This window comes from Amaranthus tricolor, chromosome 1 (assembly GCF_026212465.1).
Source record: "Amaranthus tricolor cultivar Red isolate AtriRed21 chromosome 1, ASM2621246v1, whole genome shotgun sequence".
Taxonomy (NCBI): domain Eukaryota; kingdom Viridiplantae; phylum Streptophyta; class Magnoliopsida; order Caryophyllales; family Amaranthaceae; genus Amaranthus; species Amaranthus tricolor.
Window position 1 is genome coordinate 19,400,424 of NC_080047.1, and position 19,480 is coordinate 19,419,903.

Here is a 19,480-nt window from a genome sequence, read left to right on the forward strand (position 1 = left end):
AAGAATTAGAGGCACTATCAAGAAACAACACATGGACAATTGTAACCCTTCCAACGAGAAAGAAAGCTATAGGTGATAAGTGGGTATATAAAGTAAAATTGAAGGCAAATGGATCCTTAGAAAGGTTCAAAGCAAGATTAGTTGCAAAGGGCTACAACCAAAAGTATGTCATAAACTATGATGAGACTTGCTCACCAGTAGTGAAAATGACCACCATAAGATGTGTCCTTGCCATAGCTGCCTCACAAAAGTGGATAGTTTGCCAATTGGATGTCAATAATGCTTTTTTACATGGGCATTTAAATGAGTAGGTGTATGTGCAAATGCCGGAAGAGCTTGATAATCCTGAAAGAAAGTATGCCTTTTACAAAAGTCTTTATATGGGCTTAAGCAAGCTTCTAGACAATGGCATGCTAAGCTTCTTGAAGAGCTCAAAGGACTAGGTTATTCTTCCTCTAAGTATGATTAATCCTTCATTACAAAGAAATTAAACAGATTCCTTTATCATCATTGTCATAGTGTATATTGATGATATTCTTGTCACTGGGAATAACTAAGTAAAAATTGATCTCTTAAAAGAACACTTGCACAAGAAATTTACCATTAAAGACTCGGGGCATTTTCATTATTTCTTAGGCATGGAGATTAGCGACATTAGTAATGACATGGTGTTGACACAACACAAATTCACAAAAGAGCTTTTAAAGGACAGTGGCTTAACTAAGTTCAAAAGAGCTGTAACACCTTTACCCCTAAATATTATGCTTTCTGCATCAGAAGGAACTTTGTTGGAAGATCCAACTTTGTTCAAAAGTATAGTAAGGAAACTGAATTTTCTTATTAAAACAAGACCTGATCTTTCCTATACTGTTAAGACATTGAGCCAGTTTATGCAATCACTTAGGACATCTCATTGGCAAGCTTTAACTCATATTCTGAATTATGTCCATAACACATGTGGGCAAGAAATTATACTAAAAGGAGAAGATCAACTTACCCTACAAGCCTTCTCAGACTCAGACTGGATATCTATAACTGGATATCTTCTTTTATTATGAAATTCTCCTATTTGTTGGAAGTCTAAGAAACAACACACATTCTCTAAATCCAGCTCAGAAGTTGAATATAGAGCTATGTCACAAGCTGCCTCTGAGGTTACTTGGGTTGTTAGATTGTTAGAGGAGCTTGAGGTTGATAATTTGAAACCAGTTATGCTCAAATGTGATAATCAATCTGCAATATATATTGCCAAAACCCCGGTCTTCCATGAGAGGACAAAGCATATAGAGGTCAATTGCCACTTCACTAGGAAGAAGGTGATGGAGGGTCTTTCGCAACTCTCTTACCTTCCTACCAAACAACAATTGGCCGACATTTTTACTAAAGTCCTTCCTTCAAAACAATTTAATGAATTATTGTCCAAACTAGACATTGTTATACCAACCCCTAGTTTGAGGGGGGATATTAAAGGTAATGAAGATATCAATGTGGAGACTAAGCAACTAGACAACAGAAGGTGCAACTTTTCTTGATCAGAGGCAGAAGGTCTTCTGTGCAGCTAGTATTCAGAGGTTTATATTTCCTGAAGCTATTCAACATAGAAGAAATATGATGTCTCAAGATGGTCTATGCAGTTGATATTTTGTCTTTTGTGCACGTGTTATATTAGTCAGTTACTTCATAAGGTTGTTAGGAGTTCTTGTCTTGAGGTTGTTAGTTAGTTATAACAACTTTCTGTTTTTTGTTCTTTGTTTTTGTCTTCTATCAATCTATAGATAACAACACTTCTCTTTTGTAAGTGTGATTTCATCATCAATAAGAAGAATATTTTTTCAGCCCGTTATTTCATTTTGTAACACTTACTAACAAGGATATCAAAAATTGATTCGTAGTTTTCCAAAATAATCTTTGAAATTCCAACAAAATATGCTAATTTCAAGTTAAGATTGGGGCAAATTAACATATTGTGTCAACATTTAACGACCAAAACCAAATTTAGTTAAATACATTTTGCATTCACTCAATTATTAGAATGACAATTAAAGGAAATTATCGTGAATAATATAATATTTCACCAATTTTCCTACAATAATATTAAACTTTAATTAACCATAAATAATATCAACTTAAAAGATATTTTTCTAAAATAACACCAACTTTTATTTAACCATTAATTTACCTTTGTATATTTGTCAAATAACCCAATATAAATAAAGTTAGTATTATTCTAAACAAATATCCATCTAAGTCTATATTATTTATAGTTGACAAAAAATTGGTGTTATTATAAAAAAAAAATTTTCATAAACAAAAAAAACAGCCTATGAAGATGAATGCACCAAGATGTCTCTAATCGCTATATGATCCCACTTCACGAAAACGCGGCTACAAATGATTCACCAATTTTAACTTTTATCACACGTTTTTTTGTAAAAACTTTTTTAAGTTATAGTCATCATATTAAAACCAATAATAATGAGTACTAGTATGATTTAGGATCAACTCCTTTTATTTTCTCATTCCACCACTTTTCTTGGCGCTTTCTCTCCCTATCGCAACTTGAGAGTCGCCAATGTCGTCTACATCTCAACCAGGAGGTAATTATTCTTTTCAGTTAATTCTCATTTTTGCTCATCATTTTTGTCGATCGATACGAGTTAATTCTAGGTATTTGATTCTTTGAGTCTTGCTTCCTTTTGTGATAAATAATTGATGCAGATTTTGTTGAATTTTTTTAGATTATTAATAGTGTATGATTTTTCTGTGATTGAGCTTATTTTTTGTGAAATTTGATTGTTCTGGTTGTTTTTCATCACACAAGCTTGATCAATTTTGGCTTTTGATCATTGTGTTAGCTTGGTTTTATTATTGCTCTATTCCATTATAATTATTTAGTGGCAACGGCTTCTTGCTGTTGAATTTGGGATAAAAAGTTTATCTATGTTTTTTGCACACCGATGTCCGACTTTTCTGATTAAGAAAACTATACATGATTTTGGCTCAAAATGAAATATTCAAATCATATTCTTGGCCGATATTGAGTATCTGGCTTGGGTACTTGGTTAAAAAATGAAATACAAGAGAAATAAACTGGCTTAGTATGAGTGTAATTGCCTCCACAGTTAATTACGGGGAGGATTAATTGGTTTTCTTCATCTGTGTGAATTTGGTAAGATCAAATTTTAGCTCCTTTGTATCATGCCAAATTTAGCAGTTAATATTAGCTAATCAAAGAGTTTGGTTGAGCTAAGAAAATTGATAGAAAGTTGAAAGAGTTTTTTCAAGCTGACGTTTTTTATTCTTATTTATAAAGATAATTTATTTTCTTTGTGCAGCCACTGGTCCTCCACCAAAACCTTGGGATAGAGCGGGGTCATCTTCATCTGGTCCTGCACCATTTAGGCCACCTTCAACCGGTGCGACCAGTGATGTTGTTGAAGCTTCTGGGACTGCAAAGCCTGGAGAAATCGTTTCTACTTCTGATCGTAATACTACTGTTAACACAAATGCTGTTGGCAGGGCTCTCCCGACAAGGCCTTGGGAGAACAATTATGGAACCAGTAATTATGGAGGTAATGGTTTTTTTTTTTTTTTTTTTTTTTTTTTTTTTTTATAAAATTTTCCCCCATGAATCATGTTTATGAGAGCATCAGCTTTATCATTTGGGAAATGAATTGCTGCTTTGTTTTATGCTTCGTCTTTTTTATGCTTCTGAACTTATCATTAAATGATGTTTGCAGGATACAGCTCTGGCTTGACATATAATTCTGGATATGGATCAGGGATGTATAATTCATATGGTGGCGGATATGGAGGGATGTCTGGGAGTATGTATGGTAATAGCATGTATAGAGGGGGATATGGTGGTGGTCTTTATGGTGGTTCCGGAATGTATGGGGGAGGAATGTACAATGGTGGTTATGGAGGAGCCATGGGTGGTTATGGAATGGGCATGGGAGGACCCTTTGGACCTCAAGATCCGAATAATCAACCTCCCTCCCCACCAGGGTTTTGGATTTCTTTCCTTCGTGTGGTAATCCTATACTGCAATCATTATTAGCAATTTTATTGTTTCTTTCATATTCTGAGCATGTGCCTTCAATATTAGGCTTGATGTTTTAAATTCTGGATATGACTGAATGGTTCATTTATGTCTTTCATGGAGGGCTTAGTTTCTCTATTTAATTTTACTATATGGACTACTATATGGACCTACCTAGATTGAGGGAAATAGGATGTATAAACTAAGTCGGATAACAATATGGCTAGAGTTCAATGTTTGGATTCAAAGAAAATTTTCAAGTTCATACAAGTTAACCCCCAACAATGGGGTTTTATTACTGCACACAGTCTGGTAAAATTTTCGCCAAAATTTCAACAATCCAGGTCTAGCTTTAAAATTTTTAAGAGCTTTCCTCTCTCCTCCATTTATTATCTTTCTTCTTACCTTGATGAACATTCCTAATCAATTCATTATCTAGTTGAACTTTTTCCTTCCAAACTTTCTCCAACCGTCTAATTTCGTTTTATGCAATCTCTCATCGCCATTGATGAGAAACTCAAAAACAACACACCAAATTAACTTTATTGGAAGTGTTAAGAAAAAAGATGGGAAAAAAGATTGGAAGTGTTAAGAAAGAAGATGGGAAAAAAGATTTGAGATATAAAATGGAGATAAAAGTCGTAGTGATGGGTCAAAATTCAGTTAGATTCTAGTTAAGGCTCAATCAGATTCTAGTCAAATCTCTAATCAATTTCTTTAATACAATATAACAACATAAATGTGATTGAGTTATGAAGAGATCACTAAAAATGGAAAATTGAATCAAAGATTGGAAATCACATGGCTTCATCTGTATTATTTAATTTGAATTTGATTATAAACAGTAGTGAGTTGCAAGTAGCAATACATACCCCACACATTTTAATTGATGATAAGGAGGTTATAACCATTTCCCTTCATACAGAACTATTTCATTTGAGGCTATGTTTACACCAATAAAAATGCCAAATAATGAATAAATTTACTTCATAAACAACAAAACCAACAATGTTAGAGCCTTAATCCCAAAAGATTGGAGTCTACTATATGAACTAATGTATTAGTTCAAATGTTATACTTGATTCAATTTGATTTTCTACAATCTCAATTTGTAGGTCTGGATCTGTCATATTTTTTTCAATTTTGCTCTCAAAGTCATCTTTGGTTGTCCTCGCCCTCTTTTAAATCCCTTTGGCTTCAAGTTTCTATCTTCCTTACTGGGTCGCTAGTACCTCGATTTTGCATATGCCAAAACCATTTTAAATGATTTTCTTTCATCTTTCCTAATATTTGCAACTCATAAACCCTTTCTTTTATATTTGTTTCGAATTCTATCCCTCAACGTATGCTCACTCATCACTCGAATCCTTCACATTTCTACTTGTCGAATCTCTTCCTATTATGATCCTTTCTTAAAGCCCAATGTTGAGATTAAATGGTGACTTGAGTGCACAATTGATGTGTGCGTTCATATGTGACTTATGGGATGGAATCCTATGGAGTAAGTTAATGGGTGTATTAAGTTAGTAACTTAATGAGTATGTGATTGAATGTGGTGTTTAAAGTGTTAAAGCATGAACTAATGGTGTATTGATATATTCATTAATCATATGGAATAATAGAGTTGTTAATGAGACTTGACGAGAGGATTTGGAAAGCCAAGAATCACCCCTGCTCGAGGTGCTCGAAAGCCTTTTGTTATCTCTTACTCAATTGTAATAATTCATTTGTAAGAGTGTTTTACTCCATTGAAATAGTATAAACAAGAAACTACACACCACGGAGGACGTAGCCACATGGTGCAAAATCGCGGTTGCAGTCGCGACAACGGTCACAATCGCGGATTACGGTAACGGAAAAAATTCGGTTATCGCGGAACAAATCGCGGTTGTTATTGATTAGTAGAAAATTATTTTTTAAAAAAAATGCAATTATTTAAAAACATAATAGTAAAATAAAAATAAATACCAACAAAAATACAAAATAATTATTATAATTATAAAAATAAAAATGTAAAATTTACCCACTCAACCTAACATCTTTGATTTTAAAATATAAATGTAATCATATTTCAGTGATAATAATTAAAAAAAACACTTATAACCCTTCCAAATGATAGTCATAGAGAAAATAAAGTGAGTATATTAAGAAGGAAGTAATTATGATAGTTGGCATTGGTGCATTAAATGCATTGGGCAAAGAAATTTTTTAAATAATCCCTTTGAACAGTTGTAATTTGTAGACATGTACTTCGTAAAAGCTCTTTTCCTTTCCAAGAATATTAAAAAGCAACTTCATACTCCAAATAAAAAAAGTATGCCATTTCATTTAACCTTCCCTGTTTCTTCTTTAAGACTTTAATGGTGAAACTTCGGCAAGTCTTCCATTCTTCTTTATTATTTTGTTTTCATGGATGTGTAAGTTTTGTTGTTTTTTCATTTGTTTTTTGTTTATCCGGGTAGTAACGCGGTCTGAAAACTCAAAATTCGGCAACAAAATCAAAACTCGCCCGTAAAAGACGCTAATCTCCGTTATGAATCAGCTAAAACGGTCGAAAAGGGTGTTGACTCATCGTTTTTCCATACAACGTTACAAATTGCGAGTTTAGCGGAACGGCTAGCTGAAAATTTGTGTCAACTTGGCCGTTCCAAGTTAACTCGGCCGTGTTTTCGCACCATGCGTAGTCATCATTGGGTGAACCTCCTTAAATCATTGTGTCATTTTTGCATTTTAATTTCTTTCAAACGTTGTTAAGTTCATTGAAATTCGTTATCGTTCATCAAGGTACTTTGAACCTTATCGATCGTAGCATTCATTTCACCCAACATTCTTATCCATATAGTAGCATTAGTCTCACCTTGATCACATAAAATCCAACAGTTGTTCTCCATTTTTGTCACCCATACTTAATTCTATGGGTCATATGTTATTGGATGTCTCCATAACTTTAAAATATAGATCCAAGATATTTAAAGCATCCACTTTGAGTGATTTCTTTCTCCTCTAGCTTTATAGTGCCTCTTATTATCTAATTTCTTCTTAAAGTACACTTTATGTACTCCGTCTTACTTCAACTTAATTTGAACCCGTGTACCTTGAAATCTTTTCTTCATCTTCCTAAAATAGCATTGATCAAAACAATGTCATCAACAAACAACATGCACCAAGGCGTGTTTCTTTGTATGTATTGAGTGATCTTATCTAGGAGCGCTGCAAAAAGAAAGGGGATTAGGGCCAAGCCTTTATGAAGGCCAATTGTGATTGGGAAATCTTATGTTGCCTCTCCACATGTCCTGTTTTTACTTTCAATATATATCTTGCACTATATGAATGTATTTCTTGGGAATATCTTTCTTTAACATTGGTCACCCAAGTACTTTTTTAAATTGCTTGTCGTATGCTTTTTCCAAGTCAATTAAAATCATGTGCTCATCTCTTTTTTAGCCCTATAGTACTTCATCATTTGTCTTATAAGATGAATTGCTTTCATTGTAGTTCTTTCTATAATAAATTCAAATTGGTTCTTTGATGCTAGTACATCTTCTTATGCGGCTTTATCAGTCTTTCCCATAACTCTATAGTATGACTCATGAGGCTAGTTCCTTGACAGGTTAGCCAAGTTACTCCAATCATCTCAAGGCCTTAGTTTCAAAAAGCGCGAGGCGTAACCTTAGAGCCTAGGTGCAAAGCACATATAGAAGGTCTAAACTTATTGTAGGCGAGGTGTCTTTGTTTGCTAAAAAAACTTAAAAATGAATGTAAAACATATATAATACTTAAAACAACATGTCATTCATATTTTACTAATCAATAAGTTTAATAGCATATAGTATCCTTGCGGTAAACACCACTTTAACACATAACTATTATAATGAGAATACGAAGAATATCCGAAGTTATTTTCTTCTTATTCACCTGCTTTTTATTTATCTTAAAGAAACAATAGTTTCTCGAACTTCATATTCAAGTAAATTTAGGTTTTGAGTTTTGTTTCTTTTTCAAACAAACAAGCATAAGTTAATTGCCCATCCCAACAAGGAAGTGCACCACGCACATAAGGGGCAAAGTGCATCAAGACACCTAAGGTACAGGCCTCTTGTAGTGGGCTTTGCCTCAACTAGCCGAGATGTTTTCAACTAAGCATGAGCTCGAGGTGCACAAGGCCTAATGTGAGCCTAAAGCAAGGCACACTTTTTAAAACTAAGCGCAAAGCTTTTCCATACCTCAATAGGTATACAATCTGGGCCAATTGCTTTCTTTAGTGTCATTTTCTTCGAAGCTTTCCCCATCTCTGATTTTTCAAAGGTAGTGATTGTTGTGTTCCCCTAGCATTTCCTTGTTCTTCGTCAAATAGTTCATCAAAATAAAAACTTCATCGATTCTTGATGTTCTCATCCTTAGCTGGAATGTTCTTATAATACACATTACAGCATTACTACACCTATGTCATTAGTTTTTGCTTGCTTCCTCTTTGTCATCCTATAAATATCTTTTCCTTCTTTGGAATCTAGTTTGTTAAAGGCCTCTTACAAAGCCTTTAATGTTGCCTCGCAAACTATTACTTTTGTCTTAGTTTTCACTTCCTTATACTTAGTTAAGCTTTCCTCATTCCTGCATTTTCCTAAAATTGGCTTAGCTACTTGAGTGATGCAAGTTTTATCCTTAGAATTACCTTTACAATCTCCACATATCAATCCTATGTTTCTCTTTAGCTTTCTTTACCTTAAGTATTTCTTCAACGCAAACATCTAGGATAAAGAGTTTCTGTTGGGTGGCTATACACTTTTCTGGAATATCCTTACAATTTAGGCAACTATCTCCACCTATATCCTTGACAAAATGTGGTCAATTTGGATCGCGTTTATCTACTTCTAAAAGTCACCAAGTGACTATCTCTTTTCTTAAACCACGTGTGAATAATCAACAAATTGTATGAGAGTAAAAAATCTCTACATTCCTAGTGACATAGCAAAAGTCTCTAAGGATGCTTTCGTAGCCACTGCGACATACCCATACATGCCCTTTCAAATCACCTCCGATGTAACGGGGTTTTGTTGTTCAGTTAGCTCTTTACAAAGCGATGGTTATGTAACGTAACAACGTCATTTTTATTCTATGCTATATCCCTAATCGTGGTGCGAAGCTAGAAAATAAAAGTTAAGGGGGTCGGAAATAAGTGAAGGAATTCGAGCAATATATAATCAAAAAATCTACACGGGTCGAACTAGAAAATAAGCCGTAAAAATAGACTTTGAAAGTATTGCAGTGCATAGGCACTTATGATAATCACAATCTTTTTACCATATCCAATTTTCAGTCTTACATTTATATCGTTCTTTCTGCATACCTCTACTTCATCCTTAGATGCTCGTTCATCCATAATAACACCAACTCTATATGGAATTCTATTTTGTCCTGAACACCACAATCTATGTTCTTGTCTTTCCCCTACTATCTTTTTGGCCTTATCTTTAACTCATTTTGTCTCTTGTAATGTTAATTTTCCTCATTTCCATGATATCAATCAACTCTAAAAACTTACAAGTCAAGCTACCAATGTTCCAAGATCCTAATATTAACCTAAGACCCTTGGTTTTTCTTAACTTATGTGTAAACCATATATGCCCTTACTCATTTGACACTACACTTGGACCATGTTGTGTGTTGTTTCTGGACGACATCCTAGTATAATTTATGTGCTCTTGCTCATTTGACGTGATACTCGGGCAATGTGGCGCGTTGCTTTTGGACGATCTAGCAACCTTTGCCTACTTTTTACTACACCTAGGCCTAAGAAACGTAGTGCGTCGCTAAGTAGGGGACGACCCACAAGAATTGATTTTGGCTCATGATCATGGGATGTGACTAAAGTTTTACTCAACTATATGTAACTACTCGCTCACCCTCCTTTATCCGGTTTGGGACCGACAATAATCGACAAACTCTCACATACAAAGTTAATGAATAAATTTACTACAATATTTATTTCTTATTACTACATTCTCCTGGGGATGTGAAATTCTCTCCTAAATTAGTGCATTCAATTTAGGTAAAGCCTAATCTTTTTTGTTTAACCTTCATTTTTTCTAGTCTCGAATTTAGTCCATAGTGTAAACATGCGTTAACGAACGCGATCATGGTAACATGATTGTAATGCGGTAACGGAAGTGAAGCAGCTACCGTAACGCTTAAGTATCGGTAGGACTAAATAAGATATCCCTTAATACAAATGAAAACACGAATTTTTTTACACTTTTACAATGGGGAAAACATCAATTCGTTTGTTTTGAAAACCTTTACAATGCGACCGATGCAATGTCACCTTATTTTTGCTCTATGATTCAGTCCAAAGAGTAACCTATGTCAAATTTATGACTTCCAATTAGGAATTTAGTATCTTCTCAGTCAGATATTCACTTTTTCTTCTTTTCTTTTAAATCTTTGTATGGATATCTTAGTTACTTGAAGGATTGATACCCGTTAAAGGTGCGATTTATTTGGCTAATAAGGATTTAGTTGATCGTGGAAACTGAAGATAATTTTGGATCCAAGGTATGGTTGTTATCAATGAATGCTAAATTCAGTTAAATGACTGTCAGCATCCTTTGTTTTCATTCTTCAACCCTATGGTTTAGCTAAGCTCCCCCCACCATGCACACACATGCGGTCTCTCTCTCCAGAATAATGCGAAACGAAATATTATACTTTTTTTTCCTTTGATCAGTCCACTTTACTGTAGCTTATAAGTCAAGAAGTAATGTCGTTCATATGAAGCATGTGTGGGTAGAGACTAGAGAGAGAGAGGAAAAAATCTTATATTGTTGAATGGAACACATCTAGTAAAGCCACATGTAGAAGCTGGATTATATCAAGAAAATGTATGCCATCCAAGTTATGAAGTCACTAAAAATTAGAAACGGACTAAAATCAAGCGTCGCATCGCCCGAAATAAAATTGTGTGCTTTTCGTTTGATACTTCAGTATCCATTAGCGCTCACGTTGTTATGTTTTTGAACAAGCTATAAATAGTTTTCTTGTGCCTCTGATTGTTGCATACGATGAAATCTTGTTTGTGATGCTGTTATTAAATCTTGTGCATACGTTCGATACTTCATTATTCATTAGATGCATTGTTATGCCATGTCACCGCCCAAAGTTGCAGATCTTGCGACTTAGAACTAAGTGTGCGTTGCTTGCTCCAGATTCCCACCAAATCAAGGGAGACTTTCAATGAGTCTATCACCATTATTTTATGTTTTACTGTCTAACATTCCGTGTGTCTGTTTCATTACAGTTCATTGAAATTTCGGGCAACACTGGGAATAAAACCTTGTGTCCTTGGGGATTAAGAGTATCTTAGCTGTAACCACCAATAGCTAGTACTTGGAAGGAATGAAAAATGAACTAAATGTTCTCTAAGAAATAGATAGAAGATCTTGAGCTTTCTTGAGGGTCCAGGTTTACACCTTTTGATATCACACGAGGAATTTCTATTCTTTTGAGGGCTTGCTATCTTAGCTTATTTGATAGCAATGAAGGGGGGTGGTTCTGCCTTTTGTTATCATTAGTCAAAGCTAAGTTATCCTCTAAAATATCGTTGTGTGTTGCTCACTTCTGGGTTCTAGTTGGATGTGCTAATTTTCTACTGTTTGCATTTGTTTGAGGTATAAGCAATTCAATGTGCTATTAAAATTAATATTATCAAATATAGAAAATGACGATTAATGTATATAGTGGGCACTTTAGTGCTGTGTCTTGAGATATACAAATCTCCAAACCTTCTTGTCCAAGTTTCGATTACAAATAATCTCTATCAGATGCTTGGATGCATATGTTGCTGGATAGTCTTCCCTTTTCTGAGCAATTTAGATAAGTGTATACAATTTATGGAGATGGGGTGATCTACAATAGAAAATACTATCATTTTGAGTTTTTCTTTTTGCAGCAAATTTTATGGCACAGTATTCTGTTGACAACTAATTTCATCTTTGCTGTTAGTGTTTTGCTGATTTTCTCTGTTCACGTTTGATGCTAGATGGAAGGAGTGGTAGGATTCTTTGGGCGGATATCTTTTCTTGTTGATCAGAATACTCAAGCTGTTCACTTTTTCATGTCTGCACTCTTACAGGTATTAACCCATTTCACTGCCTTTGCTTTTGATGGATGACATTTATATTTATTATGAAAACCATAACTAAAAGTGTTTAATCAATAGCCATCGGGGGCCAAGAGATTGGAGAAGCTGCTATAGCTGATGTGTACTCCCTCTGTCCCACAAGGTTTGCAACAAGTACAAAATGGGTGTTTTTTGAGGGGTGGGGTAAAAGGGTATACTTTATTGAGAAGTGGGAGAATTGAGTGGATAAGATAAGTTGAATGTGTGGATACTATTTTAAAAAATAGTGGATCATGGCAAAAACAGACATGTAGCAATTTCTAAGGGGTGTACTTAAATGGAAAATGATGAAAAGCCTGTGGGTGTGCTCATGTGTCTAATAATGTAAAGGTCACAGGTGCTTACCTACTATAATTCTGTATTTTCATTTTTGAGTAGCGATAGGCTCTTCATTTAACCATGAAGAGATCGCTAGTGGTAACAAGAGTAATAACTCTGTAGTACTCTCAATTCAAAATATAAGCCAGTTTTAGCTGATGCCTTTCGTTCAAAATATAATGTCATTGTCATTCTACAATATTACTGCAGTATTAATTTTCATTTGTTAACAATTAACATAATTGGTCATTTATCATCTCAATCATTATATAATGCCCCTTCGTGACACCAATGGAATTATAATGAAATTAATTAAGCTTCTTAATTTGTGAAAATCTTTAATACATGTACAGTAACCATTTTCCGTATGCTTTTTTGTTTGGATAGTACTACAAAAGAAAGAGTAGGGAAAATGGAGCTTCATGTCGTCTATTATCGTACATTGAAGATATGGTGTTTGATAAAGGAGGGAAACTGAACCCCTCTCTTTCCTTTGCTTCCAATTTCCCAACCCGTTACCCAAATGATGGAAGCTCCCCCTTCCTCCCTCTCTCTCTCCCTTCTCTCCATTTCCTATTATCTAAACAATGTAATGAAGCTATTCTTCTCATGTTTGATGTATATGTGGGATCTGATCCTGATGCATAACAGTTAGAATCTTGGGAGTGCTGTGCCGTACCTGACTCCTTTTCTTCTTTGAATTTTGATGCTATAACTGTGTCAGCCTTCTGTCTAATATCTACTTGGTGCAGATATCCCCTTTTGCAAAGTAACACTAGAATCACTCTATGTTGAGCTGCTTGAAAATCTAACTTTAAGTTGACCTAATGATTCTGTTACAAAAGCCCCATATGCCAGAAGGTTCTGTTTTGCTTCATTTTTGTACATTGCATATTGAGTATATTGACAACACACTACATTCTCTGATGCAGCTTTTTGACCGAGGAGGAGTGTTATATGCTGAATTGGCAAGATTTGTATTTAGAATTTTGGGGATAAGAAGAAAATCTAGGAAGATTGGCCCTGTGGGTCCAAACGGCCTTCCATTGCCCGCATCGGACATGCAAAATGATCAGAAACTTATTGAGGGACCAAAAGCTGGGCCTGCTGGTGGCTGGGATAATGTATGGGGCAACGATGCAAGCAAATAAAGCAACAAGTTTTGGTAGTTTTGCAGCGATCTCAAGTTGAACCTTCTGGATGCTAGAGAGCAAGAAAGGCCTCTCCAAGTCCAAGACCTACTCTTGTGCAGCGAATGTGAGTTGGTTTTTGCAGCTATCTCTTCTGCAAATCTGTATGTTTTGTACTATAGTTCTATATTTTCTATTCTCATCTCATTTGATGTTATAGAGATTAAGATGAATGAAATGCTGGCACTTTATGGTTGTAGATATGTTCATGCTACTGTAGCTGTACCTTGCGCCTGCTTCCTGGTTGATAAAGTAAAAAAGGAAACTGCGAAATTTTAATACGTCAAGTAAAATGTACTCCATTTTTTAAGCAATTCGTTGTTAATTACAACCACCGCTTTAGGCCTTTCGTTTTTCAGTAACTCTCTTGAGAGACCGTCTCTGTGAGAGACGGTCCCTCAAGTCCAGGCCTATCAGCTTTTTAGAATTAATATAAAGCAAAAAAAAAAAAAAAATCGGCAGCCTTAGTAGCCAAACATTCCCAAAGTAACCTTACATATTCTAAGGCTATGATTGTAAAAATTATTGGAAACTGAGGTAATGTAATTATTGACAAAATTTTTCTAATTTTTCATACATTAAAAGAAAAAAAATACTAGATTCAAATGAGTATTCTCCCTCTTTTTTGTTAATCTTCATCTTCAACAATATGGACTCATACCAAATAATCAATATAATGTCAATTTAAAATAAACTTAATTCCAATTTGCACAAATTAAAACATTAGTTACAATAACCTAATTCCAATTTACACAAATAAAAACATTACTTATACATACAAAATGGCAAACAATCAAAACTTGTATCATACTAAAATCTCAATTTACATTAAACTAATGCCAATTTATAAGTTATATATTGACACTGATCTAATGCCAACTTATATCACGCTAAACATACATATACAATAAATATCAATTTACATCAAACTAATGTCAATTTAATTCGTATAAAATGTCACTTACAATAACCTAATCCGAACTTGCCATTTTATATTTGTTATAATGTCAACTTAGAATAAACTTAACCAATTTGCACAAATTACAACATTCACTTAATTCCAATTTGCATAGATTAAAACATCACTTACAATAAACTTAATCCCAACTTTTCATTTTATATTGGATTAAATGTCAACTCATACCAAATATAATGTCAACTTAAAATAAACTTAATGCCAATTTGCACAAATTAAAACATCACTTACAATAACATAATTCCAATTTGCACAGATAACATCACTTACAATAACCTAATCCCAACTTATGATAAACATAATTCCAACTTACACAAATTAAATATTACTTATAATAACGTGATCTAATGCCAAGTTATACTGTATTAAATGTCAAATAATACATATTAAAATGCTAACTTATATTAAATGACAACTTATATAATATTAAGAACAAAATTATATCACATTATATCGAATTAAATGCAAACTTACATAACACTAAAGCCAATTTCTAACATATAAAGTTCCAATTTACAAAAAATAAACAAAACCCTCAATTTGCAAAAATAAAATCCATCATCTTAAACTTCATCATATATCCCAACTTACAATAAACATGCATAATCCCAATTTACAAATAATAAAAACATAACCCCCCATTTACAATAGATCTAATGCCAATTTAGATCAGATATAAAGTCAATTTTCGTATATAAAAAAATTTACTTACAATCTTTCATTTGTTTCCAATTTGACGTAGCATAGTTTAGCCTTCTTCCTTTTGGATTTTGGGCTAGAACCTTGAAGATCACCACTCGTTCTCAAATTTAAGTCTGATCTTCTCAAATTTTTCATTGTAGATGTTAGGGTTTGTTCATCATCCATGTCTAAAATAAAAAAAATTAAAATTTTAGTTCATTAAAGAAGAGAAATTTGGTTATTGATGATAACTATTTTAAATTAATGAGGCATCAATTGGAGAAGAAAAAAAATCGATGATGTACAAATCATATCATATGATACCATACCAAGTAAATCCTTGTAACACCCGACCTCATCGAGCTGCCGTTAACTACCTATGGAGATTGTAGACTGGCCCCACAAACCAACACAAGTCTTTTCAGTGTTTTTTGTTCTCACTTGTACGCACCGGGGAAAACTTCCTAGGAGGTCACTCATCCTAAGATTGCTCCCCCACCAAACACGCTTAATCGTATAGTTTTTAGCAAATGGGCTCCCATAAAAAGAAGATATATCTTGTTGATATGAGTAGTCTATCAATCATTTTTAAAGCTCAACCCGGGGTATGACATTCACCCCTACTTAGGAATGCAACGTGCTCGTTGTACTTTAGTTTCAAGACCTTTTCCCCCGCTACGTGCCGTGAACACATGATCAGTCACAGTCGCAGAGTTTCTCTAATACTATTTGTAGCATCACGGCTCCACTAACAAAACAAGTCTTTTAAGTGCACTTCGGCCTCATTTGTGACATCCCAGGTGGTCTCCCTTCCTAAGATTGCTCCCCACTAAGCACACTTAGCTATGGAGTTCTTAGCAAATGTGCTCCCATGAAATGAAGATGCACCTTGTTAATATGATTAATTAATCAATCATGTTTTAAAGCTGAACCCAGGATATTACAATTCCACTTATAAACCAAGGCCGGGGGCAGATGAAATACAAACCATACATGTAACCCCTCGTAAGAGAAAGCAGAATAAATGTGGTCAATTAGACCCCACATAACTAGAACCTTACCAAGAAAACAAAGAAAATCACCAAGTACATATTATAAAGCTATGTGGATTCCAACATAAGCAAATTAAGAGTTGGACTATATGAACAAAATATAAATATAAATAAATACATAAGTAGAAACATGATTAAACTAATATACAAAAAAATTAAATAAAATAAAACGGTATACCAACGAGAGGAAGAGAAAAGAGACTATCAAAAGTCTAGAGCCTGGATTCGATTTCTACAACTACTCCTACTCCTAATCAGGTCTTTAAAGAGATGCAACTCGTGCAAGTCTATTTTAATATGTTCCTCCACCGTTATCTTGGATCTTCCTCGACTTCTCATGTGGGCATCGCAATTCTTTTTTTTCACATGCACAAACTTTGTCAATCTATTTTCACGCATCTTTGCAGACAATGGGGTAACCTCTAACCTCTCTCTAAACTCCTTGTTTTTATTCTACCAATTCTTGTGTGTCCGCATACCCACCTACGCATTTGCATCTCTGCTACATTCAACTTTTGTTCATACAACTTCTTAACGAGCCAACATTATGTCCTATAAAACATCGCATGCTTGATTGCAACTCGATAGAATTTGCCTTTTAGTGTAATCAGAAACTTCATATCACACAACACTTCAGTGGTTGCTCTCCCCTTGACCCAACAACCCTCTTGTATCCAATAAGTTACATCTTCGTCAATTCCTCCACTGTTTTGGATAACCCACCCTAAATACTTAAACTTGGTTAAACAAGAGATAATATCCTCTCCAATGGTCACTTTGGAATCTCTTGGTTGCTCTATTTCACTGAAATTACATCTGATATATTCAATTTTCAAGCATCTAATACACAACCCTCTGCCTTCTTAAATGATCTATACTCATTTAATTTAGCGTTTGCATCCTACTACTAACACTATATTGTCAGCGAATAGCATACTCCAAGGTACATTTACCCAAACAAATTTGGACATCTAATCAAATATGATTGTAAAAATGAAAGTGCTAAGAGTCGAGCCCTGGTGTAACCCTACTTTGACTGGAAAAGGTTTCTTTAGCCAACTGGTGTTTGAATATTAGTCATTACTTCTTCATACATGTCCATTATTGCTTCAATGTACCTCATTGAAACCCCTTTAGCTTGGAGGTTATCCCAGATGATGTCTCGTGGTATGCTATCATAAGTCTTCTTCAAATCGATAAACACCATATGTAAATCCCTTTTTCGTTTCTTATACTTCTTCATCAGCCACCTTAACATTGGATTGCCTCAGTAGTAGATCTCCTTGGCATGAGCCAAATTGGTTATCTCTGATCATCATCTCTTGCTTCAGAAGTTTGATCCCTCTATAATTCTCGCATATTTAAGCATCACCTTTGGTTTTATTAAATGTTATAAGTGTAATGCTTCTCTATTCTGTTGGCATCTTATATGTCTTTTAAGATAACATTAAAAGGGAAGTTAGCCATCAAATGCTCTATTCTCCTAAACACCTCCACCTCAGTAGGGATGTTATACGGTCCAACTGTCTTGGCTTTTCCCATATTTTTGAGAGCCTTTCCTACTTCCTCCTTGACGACCTTGTACATTGAAGATCTCGCTTCTTTCCTTTTCTAGTCCTCTACTCTCATTTAGTAGTTTGGAGTAGTGATGTTGCCACCTCGTTTTGATGTCCTTATGTCGTAACAAAATCTATACATCCCCATCCTTGACATACATGACTATTTCAATGTCACCTCTAACTTCTCACAAAATTTTTAATAAGCTTTATTTTTTGCTTCAGTGTCCACTTTCTTAACTGCTCTTTTGGCTTATTTATAACTCTCCCCCTTACTAATATGATCCTTTTCTTCCGTGCATGCCATAAGATATTTAAATTTTTAGTTTTTTTCCTTTATCATTTTCTGCACCTCCTCGTTCCACCGCCATGTGTTCTTAAATACTTTGGTTTTACACATTGACACCCCTAGGGTCTCTCAAGCAACTTGTAAAATGGTTTTAGCTATAGTAGGAGTCATTGATAAAATACTATTGCCAAAGTTGTACAGCTCGAAAGGCCTAATTTTTTAGGAGTGTAACACCCCTAAATTTCCGACCCTTTTATACGGAACGAAAAGCGCAAGAGAACGGAGGAAATTCGGGTGTTACATAAAAAAAGAAATAAAATAAAATGTTTAAAATAAATAAAGAAAAAAAGGTTAAAGTTTGAATGATTCAATTAAAAGGGATCAGAAAACTCCCATACAAGTTTGTGCGAAAAATTTTGTCAGCATCTGCCCTAAATTTGGACGCATTGAACAAATAATGATTAACAAAACATAATAAGGGTGTAACACCCCCGAATTTCCGACATTTCCAACCCCTAAAACGAAACCAAAACCGTAAAAGACGGGAGAAAATTCGGGTGTTACAAAGGGAGAGGCATCATCAACCTTGTAATAAAATAACACGGCGGAATGATCATCGCCTCATCTTCGGGTCGACATGCTAAGCATAGATCGTGGTTCCAATGTAAACGCTTGAGTTCAAAGGAAGAAAGAGATCGATAAACTATTTAAATCATACAAACCACAAAAACAACGCAACGGAAATAACTTATAATTATACAGAGAAGTACATATACCTCTAACTCAAAACATAAACAAGTTAATTAAAAGAAATCACATGCAGACAAAAGAATATTGTACACTTCAGGATTCTCACTCATTTCCCCCGCATGCAATACAAGAAGCTTCATCACTTGTAATGGCTATCTATGATATCCCCGCTGCTCTACGTAAGATCATAGACCAACGTGTCATAGGAGGGCCATCAAAGACAAGCCATCAACAATGAAAACAAAATAGTACACGTCAGTGATCAATGAATTAATAACAATTAGAATCATAGAACAAGAAGATAGGCGACAACATAGCACAACAATAACGAATCTACTCATCTGTTTAAACACCTCTATTTACTCATGATTTCTCTTTCAAACTACTAATCCCTCGAAGTATATTCAAAGGTAGTGGATCTTTTTTCTATTCATGGCATAGTGACACGAC

The 19,480-nt window shown here is 34.5% G+C and overlaps 2 protein-coding genes across 2 annotated transcripts; both read left to right on the forward strand.

Moving 5' to 3' along the window:
• Positions 1-638: 638 nt before the first annotated feature.
• LOC130807306 (uncharacterized mitochondrial protein AtMg00240-like) lies at positions 639-1,058 on the forward strand. The gene has a single exon (XM_057672467.1). The coding sequence runs from the start codon at positions 639-641 to the stop codon at positions 1,056-1,058; it is 420 nt and encodes a 139-aa protein (XP_057528450.1).
• A 1,396-nt stretch (positions 1,059-2,454) lies between these two features.
• LOC130809620 (peroxisomal membrane protein 13-like) lies at positions 2,455-14,013 on the forward strand. The gene is made up of 5 exons (XM_057675393.1): positions 2,455-2,597; positions 3,336-3,572; positions 3,741-4,033; positions 12,078-12,170; positions 13,469-14,013. Exons 1-5 carry the CDS (start codon positions 2,573-2,575, stop codon positions 13,685-13,687), a joined length of 867 nt encoding a protein of 288 aa, XP_057531376.1. The 5' UTR covers positions 2,455-2,572; the 3' UTR covers positions 13,688-14,013.
• Positions 14,014-19,480: the final 5,467 nt, after the last annotated feature.